Source organism: Argopecten irradians, chromosome 5 (genome assembly GCF_041381155.1).
Source record: "Argopecten irradians isolate NY chromosome 5, Ai_NY, whole genome shotgun sequence".
NCBI classification, from domain to species: domain Eukaryota; kingdom Metazoa; phylum Mollusca; class Bivalvia; order Pectinida; family Pectinidae; genus Argopecten; species Argopecten irradians.
In genome coordinates, this window is record NC_091138.1 from 38,551,792 (window position 1) to 38,569,079 (window position 17,288).

General features: G+C 36.2%; 1 protein-coding gene across 1 annotated transcript; it reads right to left on the reverse strand.

Annotated features, from left to right (window-relative positions):
• Nucleotides 1-2,186: 2,186 nt before the first annotated feature.
• Nucleotides 2,187-16,809, reverse strand: LOC138323780 (putative chitinase 1). The gene is made up of 9 exons (XM_069268618.1): nucleotides 16,686-16,809; nucleotides 11,605-11,668; nucleotides 9,518-9,701; nucleotides 8,968-9,220; nucleotides 8,163-8,287; nucleotides 5,794-5,905; nucleotides 4,865-5,035; nucleotides 4,401-4,520; nucleotides 2,187-2,607 (listed from the first exon to the last, which is right to left on the reverse strand). Exons 2-9 carry the CDS (start codon nucleotides 11,666-11,668, stop codon nucleotides 2,308-2,310), a joined length of 1,329 nt encoding a protein of 442 aa, XP_069124719.1. The 5' UTR covers nucleotides 16,686-16,809; the 3' UTR covers nucleotides 2,187-2,307.
• Between the last annotated feature and the right edge of the window lie 479 nt (nucleotides 16,810-17,288).

The window sequence follows — 17,288 nt, forward strand, 5'->3', positions numbered from 1 at the left end:
CCGCCATTTTGAAATAAATTCGAAGAAAACCACAACTGCAAGTCAATTTTCCAAACATGAAGAATTATGTGATTTATCAACACAAATTCCGTCGTTTCCATCTATTATAGTAAATACAGTCAAGTTTGTGAACAAAAATGTTAAAATTTTACCGAGGAAATAGTAATTTTGATGATACCATGACGTAACGAGGCTTTATTGCAGGGGTAGCCATGCAATACAGCCTCAGGCGACATGAGTGTATTACCCTAGACTAGCCAGTATTACATCCTTAGGTATGAAAGAAATTAATTTACATGCCAGTTAACAGATTTCCTGTTCTAACACCACGAGAGTAGATTTCTGCTGACTAAATGAGGATATACGCACAATGTTTTGCAAATTCAACTGTGATTTCTTCTTATTCGAAATATTTTCTGGATCAAAAAGGTCTGGAACGGAAAGGTGAAACATGATTACATATGGTTTGACACCATTAATAATTAATTTCGTCATAAAAGTGTCTCTCAGTACGAAGTTAAGGTGGGGGTTATTCTGGAATCGGTTTGTGCGTCTGTCTGTCGAACACCTCCTAAATTACTGGACATATTTTGATAGAACTCCGATATAAAGGGGAATTGAGCAAACTTTATAGGGTTCTGCAATATCCCCTATTAATGGCTTATCACATAAATTACATACTCCCCAAGACACGGGTAATCATTTAGCAGATATGCAGCACTGTATAATTGCCAAAATCCGATGTTTGCAGTATGTGATAAGTAATATCATATGTAGAGTAGAATACCTAAAAGATACGTTCTTTTTATCGTTTGTAACTTTTTTAGAATGCTTTCAAGAATGTTTGGTTTTCAAGGAAAGCTATGACAATTTGCCTTGATATACAATTAAATACACATTTGATATGATATTAAACTATAGAAACAGGTGGCGATTTGTTTTCTACATCGATAATGATTTAATTTTAATTTGTACATGATTTTCTTTCAACATCAGCCCGTGTTTCGAAGATGTATTCAGTTTCACTATTTAATATCAAACATATAATCACTTTTAACTCACCGTTGTTGACGTCAGAGCATTACTCTGTGACTACTATTGACATAAAAATAATGACGTTCTACATAATGAACAGTTTTGTTATTAATTCCTAAATTACTTTTGTTTGTTTGATTAATTAACGTCCTATTAACAGCTATGGTCATGTAAGGACGGCCTCCCATGTATGCGGTGTGTTGTGTGTATGTTGTGCGAGGTGCGTGTTTTGGGAGACTGCGGTATATTCATGTTGTGTCTTCTTGTATAGTGGAACTGTTGCCCGTTTTATAGTGCTATATCACTGAAGTATGCCGCCAAAGTTTTGTTTGTTTGTTTGTTTGATTAATTAACGTCCTATTAACAGCTATGGTCATGTAAGGACGGCCTCCCATGTATGCGGTGTGTTGTGTGTATGTTGTGCGAGGTGCGTGTTTCGGGAAACTGCGGTATATTCATGTTATGTCTTCTTGTATAGTGGAACTTTTGCCCTTTTTATAGTGCTATATCACTGAAGCATGCCGCCGAAGACACCAAGCAACACACCCCACCCGGTCACATTATACTGACAACGGGCGAACCAGTCGTCCCACTCCCTTTTTGCTGAGCGCTAAGCAGGAGCAGAAACTACCACTTTTATAGACTTTGGTGTGTCTCGGCCAGGGAACAGAACCCAGAGCCTTCCTCACAGGGGCGAACGCTCAACTCAAGGCCAAAAATGAGGCGGTGCCAAGGGAGGCATTAGGAAGGATAAAGTCGGTTAGGAAGAAAAGATAAGATCCTAAATTTAGTCGCCTTTTACGATCATGCAATAGGGGCAGCAGGTACAATTCTAACGCCCTACCTACCCCACCCGGTCACATTATACTGACAACGGGCGAACCAGTCGTCCCACTCCCCGTTTGCTGAGCGCTAAGCAGGAGCAGAAACTACCACTTTTATAGACTTTGGTGTGTCTCGGCCAGAGGACAGAACTCAGAGCCTTCCTCACAGGGGCGAACACTCCACTCAAGGCCAAAAGTGAGGCGGTGCCAAGGGAGGCATTAGGGAAGATAAAGTCAGTTAGGAAGAAGAGAAAAGATAAGATCCTAAATTTAGTCGCCTTTTACGATCATTGTGATTCAATAAATTGTTAAAAAGAAACACAAAGCGACTGTAAAATAAACGTTTTATTTTTGTAGTAACTCCAACAGAAAGTAGCGATATTTTACATTGAATTTTTAAATAACACAACACCCTGTGTTGATCTGAATGATGTCACGACTTGTTTGTTTACCATCCCCGTCTGCGACCACCAGTTCTTCCACTTTGCTGACTATGAATTGCTTCTTGTTGGTCCTGCATTTGCCAGCCTAGCGCCCTCTGTCGGTAGATTTCCTTCTTAGCGGCGGCCTGCTGGGCCTGGTCCTGTTTGGCGTTAGTGATGAGCTCATTGTATCCATGGCGGGCGTTTAAACCGTCCAGGGCAGCGTTTATCAGAGGGTAGGGCCTGCCACATGAGCCTTTGTAGTCGTCCAAATCTAATGTCCAGATCATTACACCACCAAGGAAGTTGTTGAAGACAATACGAGCCTGCAGCACAAAATGGTGATAAAATGTCAGTTCTTTCCGAGGACAATAGAATTATCAGCATTTCTCGTCAAAAGTTTACAGAAATTCTTCACCTGATATCTTAAAGGGACATGAACCTAAAATAATTTGTTCTGTATGCTTAGATATGGTTTTCAGATGTTTATTGAATATTTTATTACAATTATTGGTTATCTAAAACGACATGAAAACGTGGGGAATAACTACCTCAAAAATGATAAAAATAGACCGTCATATTCTATTTTTGGAACACAAAACAAAAGCTGGCCGAAAGCGAGGTTATAATGATAGTTTTCTACATTTTAAGATTATTTTCTAATTTACGATGGTTGACAAATGAAGATTAAGCCATATTTGTTACAATTTTGGTTTGGTTTGGTTCTTTAATTAACGTCCTATTAACAGCTATGGTCATGTAAGGACGGCCTCCCATGTATGCGGTGTGTTGCGTGTATGTTGTGCGAGGTGCGTGTTATGGGAGACTGCGGTATATTCATTGTGTGTCTTCTTGTATAGTGGAACTATTGCCCTTTTTATAGTGCTATATCACTGAAGCATGCCGCCGAAGACACCAAGCAACACACCCCACCCGGTCACATTATACTGACAACGGGCGAACCAGTCGTCCCACTCCCCGTTTGCTGAGCGCTAAGCAGGAGCAGAAACTACCACTTTTATAGACTTTGGTGTGTCTCGGCCAGGGGACAGAACCCAGAGCCTTCCTCACAGGGGCGAACGCTCAACTCAAGGCCAAAAGTGAGGCGGTGCCAAGAGAGGCATTAGGAAAGATGAAGTCGGTTAGGAAGAAGAGAAAAGATAAGATCCTAAATTTAGTCGCCTTTTACGATCATGCAATAGGGGCAGCAGGTACAATTCTAACGCCCTACCTGCAGGGCCATATTTGTTACAAAACAATTTGTATTTAGCTTAAGAATGATAAGTCAAAAGTCAAACGAGACTTTTCATTCGACAGGGCACCGCGAAGGGAGGTTCCTGACTTATTGCACATATGTACATCACGCAAGTATAAAGTGGGGAGTTGCTCCCGTCTTTTGCATTTCAGCGATCCATTTAAATTTACCTACTTTCCCAATCGCACACGTTACTGACTCTTGACGTACACTGTTTTCTATCGGAATTCGTTTGTGTTCGCTTCACCCACATTTTTGACCCACCATTTGTTTACATTAATTTAATTGGAGCAATGCATTGTGGGAGGTCACTTAAGATCAACACAGCTAAACTATCGTTACTAAATTCGACCGGGCCGGTTCAAAATACAGAAAGATGGAATTTCCATTATAATTATTTTATTTGACACATTTGCACAATAACTGATATATATTACTTAGTAAGGTATCTGACACGTCTTAAATATGTATTTTACTCAAATTTACATGGTTTATTTAGGTTCATGTCCCTATAAAACATTATGAAGTGTGCTTTGAATCAATAATTTTCATAAACTTGCAAGGACATCTACGTACTTAGATAATTATTTGACTGTTGTCATGCAATTGTTATTACGTTAGTTTCATGTAATTGTTTTTAGTTTCAACAAGCAACTTTCTACACATTGTTTATTTTTAACAATAAATGGTATAATATGAAATAATAGCTTTTTTAATCGTGTGTTTTTTGTTTTGTTAGCTATATTGTGTTGTATACATTTTTACATAATTTATAGTTGTATGTTCCCATACCATAACAACAAAGATTTATTGAAATTCGGGTATCAATGACACATAAGAACACTTGATCAGTGTTGTACTTACCTTTTGTTTAATACTTTCTGGATTATCGTATCCGATCCATTCGTTGTTGACGATAACATAAGGGACACGTTTGTCGGCGATCACCATTTCTTTGGCTCCGTTCTTGATCAAGTGGCAAAGCTGTTGAGTGGATAAAAATGCTTTATCAAATTTGGTTTATGGTAATATCCACATACTACAACGGCACTTTTTTTTTCGCGAGGTACCAATGTTCGTATAATTTCGCAATATAGCTCTAACACGAATTCAAATAATTGTTAAAATGCTAATAGGAATTTATGATTGAGAATTTATGTATCCACGAATATACTGAAAATAACGAAAATGTGAAATATTGTGCACCCGAAAATAAAGTGGTTTACAGTAAGAGAGAGATAGAGAAAGAGAGAGAGGGGGGGAGAAAGAGAGACACAGAATCCATTTTGTATTGGTTTAATTACGTTTGATAGGATAGGTCGCCTTACCTTTGAGATGGGGTAGCCGTCTCCCTCGTCGGAGCCCGGCCCAGAGCAGGGAGCCCCAGCCTGTGTATAGTTTCTGTTGGTCAGTGTGAAGGAGCGGCCATACATTGGCAGACCCAGCACGATCTTGTGGCGAGGGACTCCCTTGTTTACCCAGTAACGGCTCAGGTTGTTCTGGAATAAAAGAAGGATTTGTCATCCAGCAGATGTCGAATTTATTTTATACATTTGGTAAGACAGATTATCGCACAGATTATCGTAAAAACATTCGATAACATATAGCGAAACAGCAAAACCAGACATCAACGATGGAGTAACATGTCGAACCTATTTCAACTAACCTATTAGAGGAACTCGCCGATATTCTTTTTTTCAGTTATTAAAGACTCTATCAAGAGTCCTGACATGGCAATTGTATCTGTTTTGTATGGTTGTTTCCAGTCATGGTAAGATCAGAACCGCCTTATCTATACATGAAATGCCTGTGTGTAGCGTTAGGTGTATCAACGAAAATTTATATGTTTTTGTCCTTCAAGAAATTGCAAAACTGCAAGATGGAATTAATTTGAGGATTTTTGAGATATATATGTTTGCGTTTGCACGAGACTTACAACATCATTGGTGGCACTATCGAAGATTATTTGATGAACAATGATGTTTATTTTGTTTCACTTGAATTTAGGTGTGATCGGTGCACGTTTAATCTATACAGCTGATCCTCATACTGGAATGTTTCACGCTAGTGTTTCTACAGCAAAGAGGGAACATATAAATTGTTATCCAATGTCTGTGTTTTGGTGCACGAAAAAAAATATCTATATATTTAGATATTTATTTATAGATTTTATCTCAATAAGACCATGCCGACATAACAATGTTTTTTTTAATGCGTTCTTGCGTCAGATAACTGCCAAGAGCACTCCCGTACTTACCACGTTTTTAGGGTCGTGAGCACTGTAGAGGGCGCTGTGGTGATTTGCGACACATGGGTCATTCCAGTGGCCATAGAAATCAAACATTTTCATATTGATCCAATTCACCCATCTATAACCGAGAAACACAATTCTACTCAAACAGATACAATGCAATTGGTATATCATCTATGTCTAGTCCAGGATAAATTCTTTTCGCACAGCCAGTATTATGCCAGTATTATTTGACAAGTTTGGATAGCGACGTCTTTGGCAAAGCCCTTAAAAGTAAGTGAGAAAGTACTTTGAAGTAGGAAGTATCGTTTACCAGTTATTTTACGAGTCAAAATTTTGCAATTTGGGTCTTCGGTTGTATGCTTCAGTGATATAGCAGTATAAAAGGGCAACAGTTCCACTATACAAGAAGACACAACATTAATATACCATGAAAATTAATTTTCGCGAATGAAAAATACCGCGCTTTGGCTTCTGAGGTATACATAATTCCATCATATCTTAATACTTCAAATGTTCGGGACCATGGCCATGAAAATATTTAAAACTTACATGTGGATATCTTCAATTTTAAGGTACTATCTAATGGAATTTTAATAGGTTAATACGATAAAAGTAACAAACTATAGAACATAGTTCTTTTTAAATATCGTTTGTCAAAATATTTTTAGCAATATTAGTGTATTTTTTCTCTCTCGCAGTTGTCCTTTCCATACAGCTATTAAGCTACGTAAAGTATACATAAACGATGCAAAACAAAGAATCTTTTTTTTTTCTAAATATCGTTTGTCAAGTGTATGTGAATTCTTGTATCATCTTACGCCGTCGGAATATAACATATTATACTAGGTAAAATTCTCTGCTCCGATGTACATATGTATCACTCTATTTACTATAAGAATGCGAGGACAGATTTAGTTTATGTCTGAAGTATGTTATATAATGATGCTTTTTAGCTATTCATAATTGCTAAGGTATGTTCACGGTAGTGACTTACTCAAATTAAAAATAGAAGCATGCCGCATATTGTAGAATTATCATACGTGTATTGTTCAATAGACAGTGATTGATGTGCCTTTACTAATAGGTGTGTATATATATATAATTACATATAAATAATGACTGTTATCTTAGGAATAACAAGGACTTATTAAATTTAATGATTTATCAAAAATATAAAACCATAAAGGCGTACTTTTCCCGAGAGACCGACTTGTTTATTGTCAGTCAAACTGATATATGTTTTAACATTGCTATTCTCTTTGTATACTTTTACTCGATTTCGGTATATTTCTAAATTTCTGTAAAAGCTATATCGGCTACAAAAGTTCTACTGCTTAACGTATGAATTTCAAATGTAGGGTTACTTATTTATAAGCGACACTAAAAGTATTCATCGAAGTCGAATTCGAATAACAATATCAAAACGAGATCATATTACAGAATTGATGAAACTTTCTGTCAGGGATATAGACAATACCATCAATATTAAACAATAAAATCGTCATCGAAGATCTTTTCGTTTGTACTGCAGTACATATTAATTTTGAAAAAGATGAATTGCTTCTTTTTTAATAACTACAATTTGGCAGACATCAATTTTATCTAAACACACATATCATATTCATAACAAACAGGGGATGACATTTATACCGTCGCCCGGACGAATGACTCACCTGTCGACGTCTATCGTGTTAATTGAACTACTTTGATATTGATATTACAGTGCGACTTGACAAGTATGATGGATCTACGAGATGCGCTAACGAATCGCATATGAATTGTCTTACTGCATTTTGCAATTTTAATTTCCATTTTACATACACATGCTTATTTATACTGTACATTAAATTTCATTACAGCATAAAACGCTACGTTCTAAGCTTAATTAAATGTATTTACCTAAAGGAAGGATATATTGATCGACCTGCCTAAGCATTTTGAACCATTGATAGAAACAATGTATGGTAGCTCATCTGCATGAAGTAAACTTGGAAATATTTTATGTAAAATATTTTGTTTTGTGTGTTGTTTTTTTTAATATTTTCTTAAGAGTTATAACACCTGCTCACGTATTCAAAGCATGATTTCTCTGCATGCGTAGTGCATACATGGAACGAATACTAGCATGTCTTGAAATACATATTCATACGTTGTGTACTTATCATGGCGTGGTAATATTCTAATGTGTAGTGCTTATCGGTAAACATTACATTGAATATTCAAGTTAAAAAAAAGTCAGTAGCTGTTAAAGTTTGGGAAAATTCCGATATTAGCGATACGAAATTTCAATATATGTTCTATATAAATACAATTAGGGCGACGAGGACATTGTTGGCGCCTGTAGGGAAACCATGCCAACAGAATGTGATTACCTTGAGTATCTAGGAAGATCGTATGAGATAGCAGCTCGTTCAACTGTAGGATCTACAGAGATTGTCAGGATAAGGGTACTCTTGTCATCAGGTTCCTCTTCGTGTTCAAACTCCCATTGGAGAAGCTGTGAGGTAAAAACAAAAACACATTCTGATCATGTGAACAAAAACCAACAACAATTTGTAATTCATTTTTTCGGGCTAGCATAATAGTCAAACACCATTAGTTTCTTGCCCATCAATAAACCATTAAAACATATAGATACATGTTTAACGAAGGTACCGTCAATTGTCATTTGCTCAGCTTTTTGTTGTCATCTGCACTAGACTAGAGTTGTTTGTTTGTTTGTTTGATTAATTAACGTCCTATTAAGAGTATGGTCATGTAAGGACGACCTCCCATGTATGCGATGTTTTGCGTGTATGTTGTGCGAGGTGCGTGTTTTGGAAGACTGCGGTATGTCACTATCACCAGGGCAGACAAAACACACAAAAATGTCATTTACGGTCAAATTACCATGTAGTTGATATATTGTTTGTGTTGAGCATGTTGTATACTTCTGATATACATATAAGTCAGAAATCTTGCTTACAAAGGCAGTGATCAGCACAAGGCATACATGAGAGTATATACTTAAATGACCATAGCTTTTGATTGTAACGTTAAACAAAGAGATAAATAACCATTCCATGACATTCCAAGAAAATCATAGATGGTTATCACACAATCAGCTGACCATAGAAAGCTGTACTAGCATAAAATCCAACTTTGGATTATCCAAGAACATGGAAACGGTAAACCTACCCTAAGGAACCTGTAATAACGCTGTACATCCTCTGGTGGACTACCACGTGTTGCTGGGAATTGCCAGTCGATGTCAAGACCATCGAAGTCGTGTTTTCGGAGGTAATTAATTGCCTCCTCTGCAAAGTGTTGCATGTTGGCTTCAGAGGACACTGTCTTAGAGAAAAGTTTACTGTCAGTGGCCCACCCACCAACTGATAACATCATTACCAGATCTTCGTTCTTCGAACGCATGCTGTGGAACCTCCGGAACCTGGAAATGATACCAAGCTTTTACAATAAGTAATAGAGATTAATTACTTTTATCAAGAGTACTAATTCTTCTTCTGGCTTTAAAGATACCATGGAAATCAATAACTGTTTGATTTAATTTTGCTTCACATTTTCCAAACAACACAACAGTAGATATATTGTAGATAACACCGCCATAGTCTTTATAGTCTCTCACTTTGAACCTTAAATCGTCACCAGAACATAATGTTTTTGACATTGACTGAAATATTTTCACTTGAAGTGTCAATTTATTGGATGGAAAGACATGGTAACTTACAGATTGAGTTCCTCGGTTTCGTAGCCATCTGGTACACGTATTTGAGTTCCGGTATCATCCAGAGTTGCATAGGCGAATACCACATGTGTACAGAGATAGGGGTCGATGTCCTCAGGAGCCAGGCCCATCTTCCCATCTCGGTATAATGACCAGCCACTGTAGAAGCAGACCCGGTTAAACTCGGCTGTTGAGAGAAGAACGCGAGTGAGCAACATTACATCACAGGCAAAGTAAAACATGCCGAAGAGGTTTAAATCATGTTAAGAAAAGTAGAACACAACTTAGAAAAAAAAGAAAAAAGAAAAGAAAGTAAATAAAGACATTAATATTCCGCAGTTGAAAAATGTATGAAAGACAGAAGAAAGGAATTCGAAAATATGACATTTTTTCTTCTTTTAAAGTTTATGTCATTACCCAATAAGCATTTTACATTTTAAATTAGTTTACAGTTTGTTTCAATGAGTACGTTGTACGTCAATGGACACAGAAAAAGTTAAAATAAGAGCTATGATAATGATGTCTTGAGCTCAGACGAAGCTGTTTTACTACTAACCCTAATAATCGTAAGGTATAACTGTAATGGTGAATTTCCACAACACCCTGGAAACAATACGGGTGGTTTTTTCCATTGATACAAGGGTGTCCCAATGGTATTACTACATAGCATTCCTTATCTCTGCTCCTTTATCTGATGACTAACCAGATTTGACCGTTATTATGTACAGTATAAGGATACTCCGATTTTCATACCACACAGACTTTGTGCAAAAAAACTATGCATAATTGGATTTTCATCAACGACGTTTTGACAAGATTAGCATGTCTAAAAACTTTCATTCTGCAAGCAATTGAGTCTTAGAACTGATATAAACCAAAGCAGGTATTGTAAAACATCAGCGTGTTATGTATATAAAAATCGTGTGGGAAGATTATGAAAACTTAACACGAAATGATAAATTATATATTTTGACATGTATATAATTGTTTTAGTTTCTAAATGGCAATTGACGTTAACGTTGTATAAGCATTGGTCAAATCAGTACTGTCGTTGAAATGTTTAGAATATGTTATGCTTTTATTTATATTCCTAATCGAAGAACAGGACAGGACTATAGGTCAATAATATTTCATATACATCCCTATTTTGTTACAGTAGAGTTAATAAAAAGTTGTTACCACTGTACAAGATATTTCCGGAAACATCGGGCGGAGATAGCAGAAAAAGACAGCACGTATCTCGTATATTAAGAATGAGGACAATTTAATGACATCATTTTAAAAGAAGTATACTTATTAACCATAATTAAATGTAAATATTATTCCATTAACGCGCCACTCCGTTTGTACAGCTTGTATAGTTGGTATCGTCTGGTACGCGTACAGCCGATCTGTCCAATTTGTCACAATGACTTCTACAAACTGTCTGAGAAAACCGCACTAAGTAGAATAAACTACGTCCGTCATAATCGTCACCACGAAACGTGTATACCGTACTGTCTATAATTAACACAATTTCGACACTACAAGATTACATTGCTTCAGTCAAATACGCCTTTAATATCCCATATCTTCCATGACCCGACTTAAGGTCGGTTAGTTAGCTTGGTTTGCTGGTTAAGCTTTTTTATTTAATACGGAGGTAGGACAGTTTCCCCTGGATGCGCTATAGAATAGAGACACAACACGAATATATCACAGTCTCCCAAAAATATAAAGACATCAAACAGCACACCCTAATTATAATAACTTTTGCTGAGCGCTAAGCACTAAGAGGACTTTACAAATATACGGACATTGTTTTATTTCTCATGAAAGAAACCAGAAAATCTATATACATCGGATATAAAAGATTTTATTATATGATATTCTTGTTAATGAGTATGTTGTCATGATGGGGATAACATCACAATAATTCAGTAGAAAGTAGAGAAATAGAAGGGAATATACACCTTAGAATCGGAACCGAATATCTGGTGTAATAACTATCGTCTCTACCAAATGATCAAAGAGCAGTTTCTGTCAGCTGAGCGAGTCCTCACACAGGCAATAATACAACTGCTGATGATCACGTAGTACTATAAACTTACCTGATGTGATGACGATGTTGATGATAAGTACAAGAAGACCTCGAAGAACGGCCTGGGCGTCCATCTACAACAGATAATGGGTCAAATCAGATAAAGTTCCTATCTGAATCGACATATTACTCAGAGACGCCTTAAATTGAAAGGGGTAAACATTTTATTGAGAAAACGGAGTGCAGACTATTAAGAACCAAGCTAAATATAGAACGTGTGAGGTTTTAAAGTTGGAGAAAACCCGACGTACTCTGAGATAAATCATCGACCTATGGTGCCTGTTTTAGGGAACCTGGCAATTGAGTAAAAGATGAAATCATAGGAATATAACCTTTGTTATTTTGCAATTAGGTTTGTGTAAAGCCCATATTCTATGAATTTATACATCAATACAAATATATGACGTAAAACATTACGTATTCTTCTGAATTTTTACTTTAGAGATGCTGTCGGGCGTTGTTGTGGTATCATCGTGGCACGGTTCTGTTCTTATCTCAGGGCCACACCCATTCGGAGATTGACAGCTTGTCTGTCACGTAACACAATACGTATCATTACCGGAATAAACATCTGTACTTAAATGGACATCATGTGTTACACTTCAGTGAAATGTTTTAATAAACTACTGACAACGAATACATATGTTCTGCTTAATGGGTGCTTCTCAGTGATTATATATTGTAGGTAAATCTGGCTATGTTTAACAATCGACTTTCCCGACAGGTAAGTTCCCTTCATACACTTTGTATTAGAACCTAAACACAGCGGCATTCCGCTGCCTAATTCCACAGTAAGATGGCACAACCAACATAAGAAAAGTATCTAAACAATTACATGGAAATTTTTTATTCATGTTTAACATTACATTTTAATAAACGTGACCTGAAATTACTTTCAAAACCTTGACCGGGTCAAAGGAGACGAACAGAATAGTTGACATCTTAATTGTCTTACATATGACATGAACACGGTTCATAAAATGTATAATAATCTAGATATAATTAGCTTCGGTGTCAGATTCCGCTTAGACAGACAATGACAACCGTAGACACTGGACACGTTACAACAAGAAATAGAAAGGGTATGTGACATCAGAGTTCAATGTCAAGGTCACCAGATCACTATCGATTTCATAGTTAGATACATCGAATTAATGGTACCTGAGGTTTGGTTAATGAACATCATTTGATTTAACATCAAATTGAGAGCCAGGTATATTGACATAATACTTCGATGTTAGATGTCAAGGTCACCCGTTGACCTATTATGTCATAAATGTCAAGGTCAAAAATAGCAAGATACGTTTTTATATAATACCAATAATTTGAAATGCATCGCTTGTGGCATTAATAACTGTAAGGTTAGATCTAGTGAGTCAGACAAGCGATGTTCATCATCGTCACATTTCCACATTACTTTGATATTTGTCATCACAACGCAGACGTTAGTTAAGCTGTGTTTGATAGCTTCTTTTTGTTATTAATAACATGGATAATTAAATGTAAATTTGCTTTAATTAGATTTAATTGTATGAATAATTCATTTATCGAAATACATCAAGTTCAAAGTTTATAGCTGTATATATATAGCAATGCGTTGTCATGACCGTCATGAAGTCCCGAACAGTTAAGTCTCGGCACATGCTCACTTCGACCATTTCATTAAGTCAGACTGGCCAAGTAACTTGGCCAAATTGGCCATGTAACTAAATCACCTGTTGAACATGTAACTACAGAGATATCACCTGGGGTATAAGAGATATGATAATAAGTCTCCTTCAGTTATATCGACGCCGATATAAAGTTCTTAAATCACAAAAGAAAGAAACCGAATATCCAGCACCATGTTACATGTCTCTACAAAAAAACCAACATCTATCGAATTTTCTATGTGACAACAATTGTGATACTGTAACAATATAGGTATGTGACTGTGCAAATGAGTGGGATGACTGGTTCGCCCGATGTCAGTATAATCTGACCGAATGGGGTGTGTTGCTTGATGCCTTCATCGGCATGCTTCTGTGATATAGTTTTATAAAAAAGACAAGAGTTTACAAGAAGGCACAACACGAATATACCTCAGTCTCCCAAAACACGTTTTATTAATTTAACGTCCTATTGACAGCCAGTGTCATTTAAGGACGTGCCAGGTTTGTTGGTGGAGGAAAGTCGGAGTACCGGGAGAAAACCACCGACCAGCGGTCAGTACCTGGAAACTGCCCCACATGGGATTCTAACTCGCGACCCAGAGGTAGAGGGCTTGTGTCAACATGTCGAGACATCTTAACCACTTGGCCACCGTTTTGCAAATGGTAACATTGTCGGAGAATTGTCAATGTAAAGAAAAGTTATGAAATAATTTAGTTTCTTAATCAATTTGATTTGTATTTTGTTTAAAATCAATTAAATCAAAGACTATTTTAGTGATAAGTTAGGATTTGATTGGACGTTCCACAAAAGAGTATTAATTATAAAAGAACCACGAGATATGGCAGAAGAAGCACGAATGAATAATTCTACATGTAGATCCACTCCAATTCTACATTGTTTTAAAAAGATGAATTTGTCTCGTTATATGTCTAATACTGTGTCGTCTTGTTTGTTTGTTTGTTTGTTTGATTAATTAACGTCCTATTAACAGCTATGGTCATGTAAGGACGGTATCCCATGTATGCGGTTTGTTGCGTGTATGTTGTGCAAGGTGCGTTTTTTGGGAGACTGCGGTATATTCATGTTGTGTCTTCTTGAATAGTGGAACTGTTGCCCTTTTATAGTGCAATATCACTGAAGCATGCCACCGAACACACCAAGCAACACAACCCACCCGGTCACATTATACTGACAACGGGCGAACCAGTCGTCCCACTCCCTGTATGCTGAGCGCTAAGCAGGAGCAGAAACTACCACTTTTATAGACTTTGGTGTGTCTCGGCCAGGGGACAGAACCCAGAGCCTTCCTCACAGGGGCGAACGCTCAACTCAAGGCCAACAGTGAGGCGGTGCCAAGGGAGGCATTAGGAAAGACCAAGTCAGTTAGGAAGAAGAGAAAAGATAAGATCCTAAATTTAGTCGCCTCTTACGATCATGCAATAGAGGCAGCAGGTACAATTCTAACGCCCTACCTACATGATGTTCACCGAAAATACCTAGCTTAGAAAGTAAAGCGTTTTGTTTAAGCATCGCCAAATGTTAAAAGGTCATGTTTGGTCTTTTGTGTTTCCCCATTCATCATATTGTTGACAGCGCGTAATCCAAAACGTCTGATTTGCTGAACCCTAATCACCGTTGACGACTCTTAGAAGGACTAAACATGGTTTGTTGGAGCTATATGACAAATGACTTTTGTACTTTATGCACATTTATATGTACTTTTATGTACTTCTTTTAAACATTACTTAGTAAGCTTCGTGTAACTGTCCGTGTTTAAATGTTTATCTATATTGATATCTTTTTGGTTTATTGTATTTAAAATACCATTTTTGAGTATTCGATTTATTTTATATAAAACTACAATGTACTTTGAAACAATTGAATGTCAAAGTTAAAGTCAAAATATAAAGGCATTTTCATATTCTGTTAGTGAAATATATAGAAATAGTGAAGAAAACAGAAAAAACAATTTCATTTCAGACAAAATCAGAAGAAAGGAGAAATAGCAAATAAGTAAAGAACCATGGAATGCTGTTTGTTTGTTTGATTAATTAACGTACTATTAACAGCTATGGTCATGTGAGGATGGCCTCCCATGTATGCGGTGTGTTGCGTGTATGTTTTGCGAAGTGCGTATTTTACGAGACTGCGGTATATTCATGTTGTGTCTTCTAGCATAGTGGAACTGTTGCCCATTTTATAGGGCTATATCACTGAAGCATGCCGCCGAAAACACAAAGCAACATACCCCACCAGGTCACAATATACTGACAACGGGCAAACCAGTCAAATGCTAAAACATCAAATTAAGATATAAACATATAAACATGCATGCTTAATTAGACAAAATGAAAAGAAATTAATTTTTTATCAGTTATTTTGCCATCGCAATAAATCCTATGACATGGATTGGTAGAGTTGGTATTTAATTACAACAGGCATTTAGCGAGATTGTAAATAAATATGTAAAATAAGCAACATATTGGCACATCATCAAGGCACAATGTCGTCATATGCATTGTGATGTCACAAAGGACAAATAATAAAATTATCAGCATTTAATATTAAACCTGAAACCTAGAACAATGGAAGAAAAACTTTAATATCAGACCGACATGAAGAAGAAATTCATTAATCTTTCAAAAGATGCAAATATATGTTGGATGTGATTATGTTAATTGTAAACGTGCTTCCCATGGCATATGAGAATAATGGAACTCATAAGTATAGCTAAATTATATATGATAAAGACATTTGAGCTTACATCAGTTAATTTCATATGAGCAAGAAGTATATTTAAGATCCATCATATTGTTGATATTGTCATCCAAATACCTAAAACTTTTACTGAATTTTAAAACCGCTTTTAATTTAATTACAATTTCCAGACACAACGAATTGAGAAAATCAAACAAATTTATTGAAATAGCTATTTACCAACGATTTATTTATAAATGAATCTGACAAAGTGCTAAATATATCCGTTAATTATCATTAGCCTTCAAAACTTAATTGTTTAGCTATCGGATATTTACTTCAATATGTTTCTAAAACTAAATTTTATCGATAATTTTCTTTAAAAAATAACCTCCTGATCTTATTTTCGTTAACTTGTTTTCAAAAATAAACTTATATGAATTGGTTTCAATAGATAATTTAAAAAAATGTAAAAAAAAAACATATTTCAAAACGTAGAAAAAGAACTGTTTTCATGTATGTTCAAAATATCTAACATTGAGGAAAAGTTTACCATCAATTACAATTTACGAGTCAGTAATACTCTTAAAAATCAAAATTTAGTTTGATATTTAAAATATTTTGACTGAAAGCAAATAGTCAACATTTTGACATTTTTGTTAAAACATTATTTAAGTAATTCCATAGGATATGTTCGCATTTTTCCGGATTTCAATCGTTAACCTAATTATTACGCCTTACCTTGGTGAATATTCCAGAAATCCCTGTGTGATACGTCGACAGGCTAAACACGTCCACACACGAGCGCCACCTCACGGACACTGCAGAAATGATAGCAGATAATTCTTTATTGCATTAATTACTCCTGTATATGTTATGATTGCTAATAGAGAGACAGCGTGAGTCTGATGATAAGTTACCTGGTGTGACGTTGACAGGTAAGGACAGAAAATATAATATATTCTAATGAACGGTTACGCTTCAGCTATTCATTACGGCGACATTTTCCTGGTTAGGTAAAAAGCTCATAAACTCTAGGATACATGACAGTAATTGAAATATAGGTTAAATGGAAATTGATAAAGTGTTATATTGGTGTTTTATATCTATTGTAATGAGATTCAAGCTTTATGCGTGCCAGTTGACATTTGTCATCATGAAAGTATGAAAGGAAATATTTTCGAACATTAAATAGGAATCGTTTATAAGCCATGTAAAGGTCATGTTGTGGTAAAGGTCGGCTCGACCCAGCGAGACCTCTGTTTCACTGGACCAGGAAATAATTGTCAACCTTGAACCGGAAGTATACATAAACAATTACCTAGAACTGTCATCAGCAGCTGT

Coding starts and splice junctions, on each gene's coding strand:
- LOC138323780 (XM_069268618.1), bottom strand. CDS start 11,668: ATGGACGCCCAGGCCGTTCTTCGAGGTCTTCTTGTACTTATCATCAAC. Junction 9,221..9,517: donor GAAACCGAGGAACTCAATCT/GTAAGTTACCAT, acceptor TATCATTTCCAG/GTTCCGGAGGTTCCACAGCA. Junction 8,288..8,967: donor GTTATTACAGGTTCCTTAGG/GTAGGTTTACCG, acceptor TTTACCTCACAG/CTTCTCCAATGGGAGTTTGA.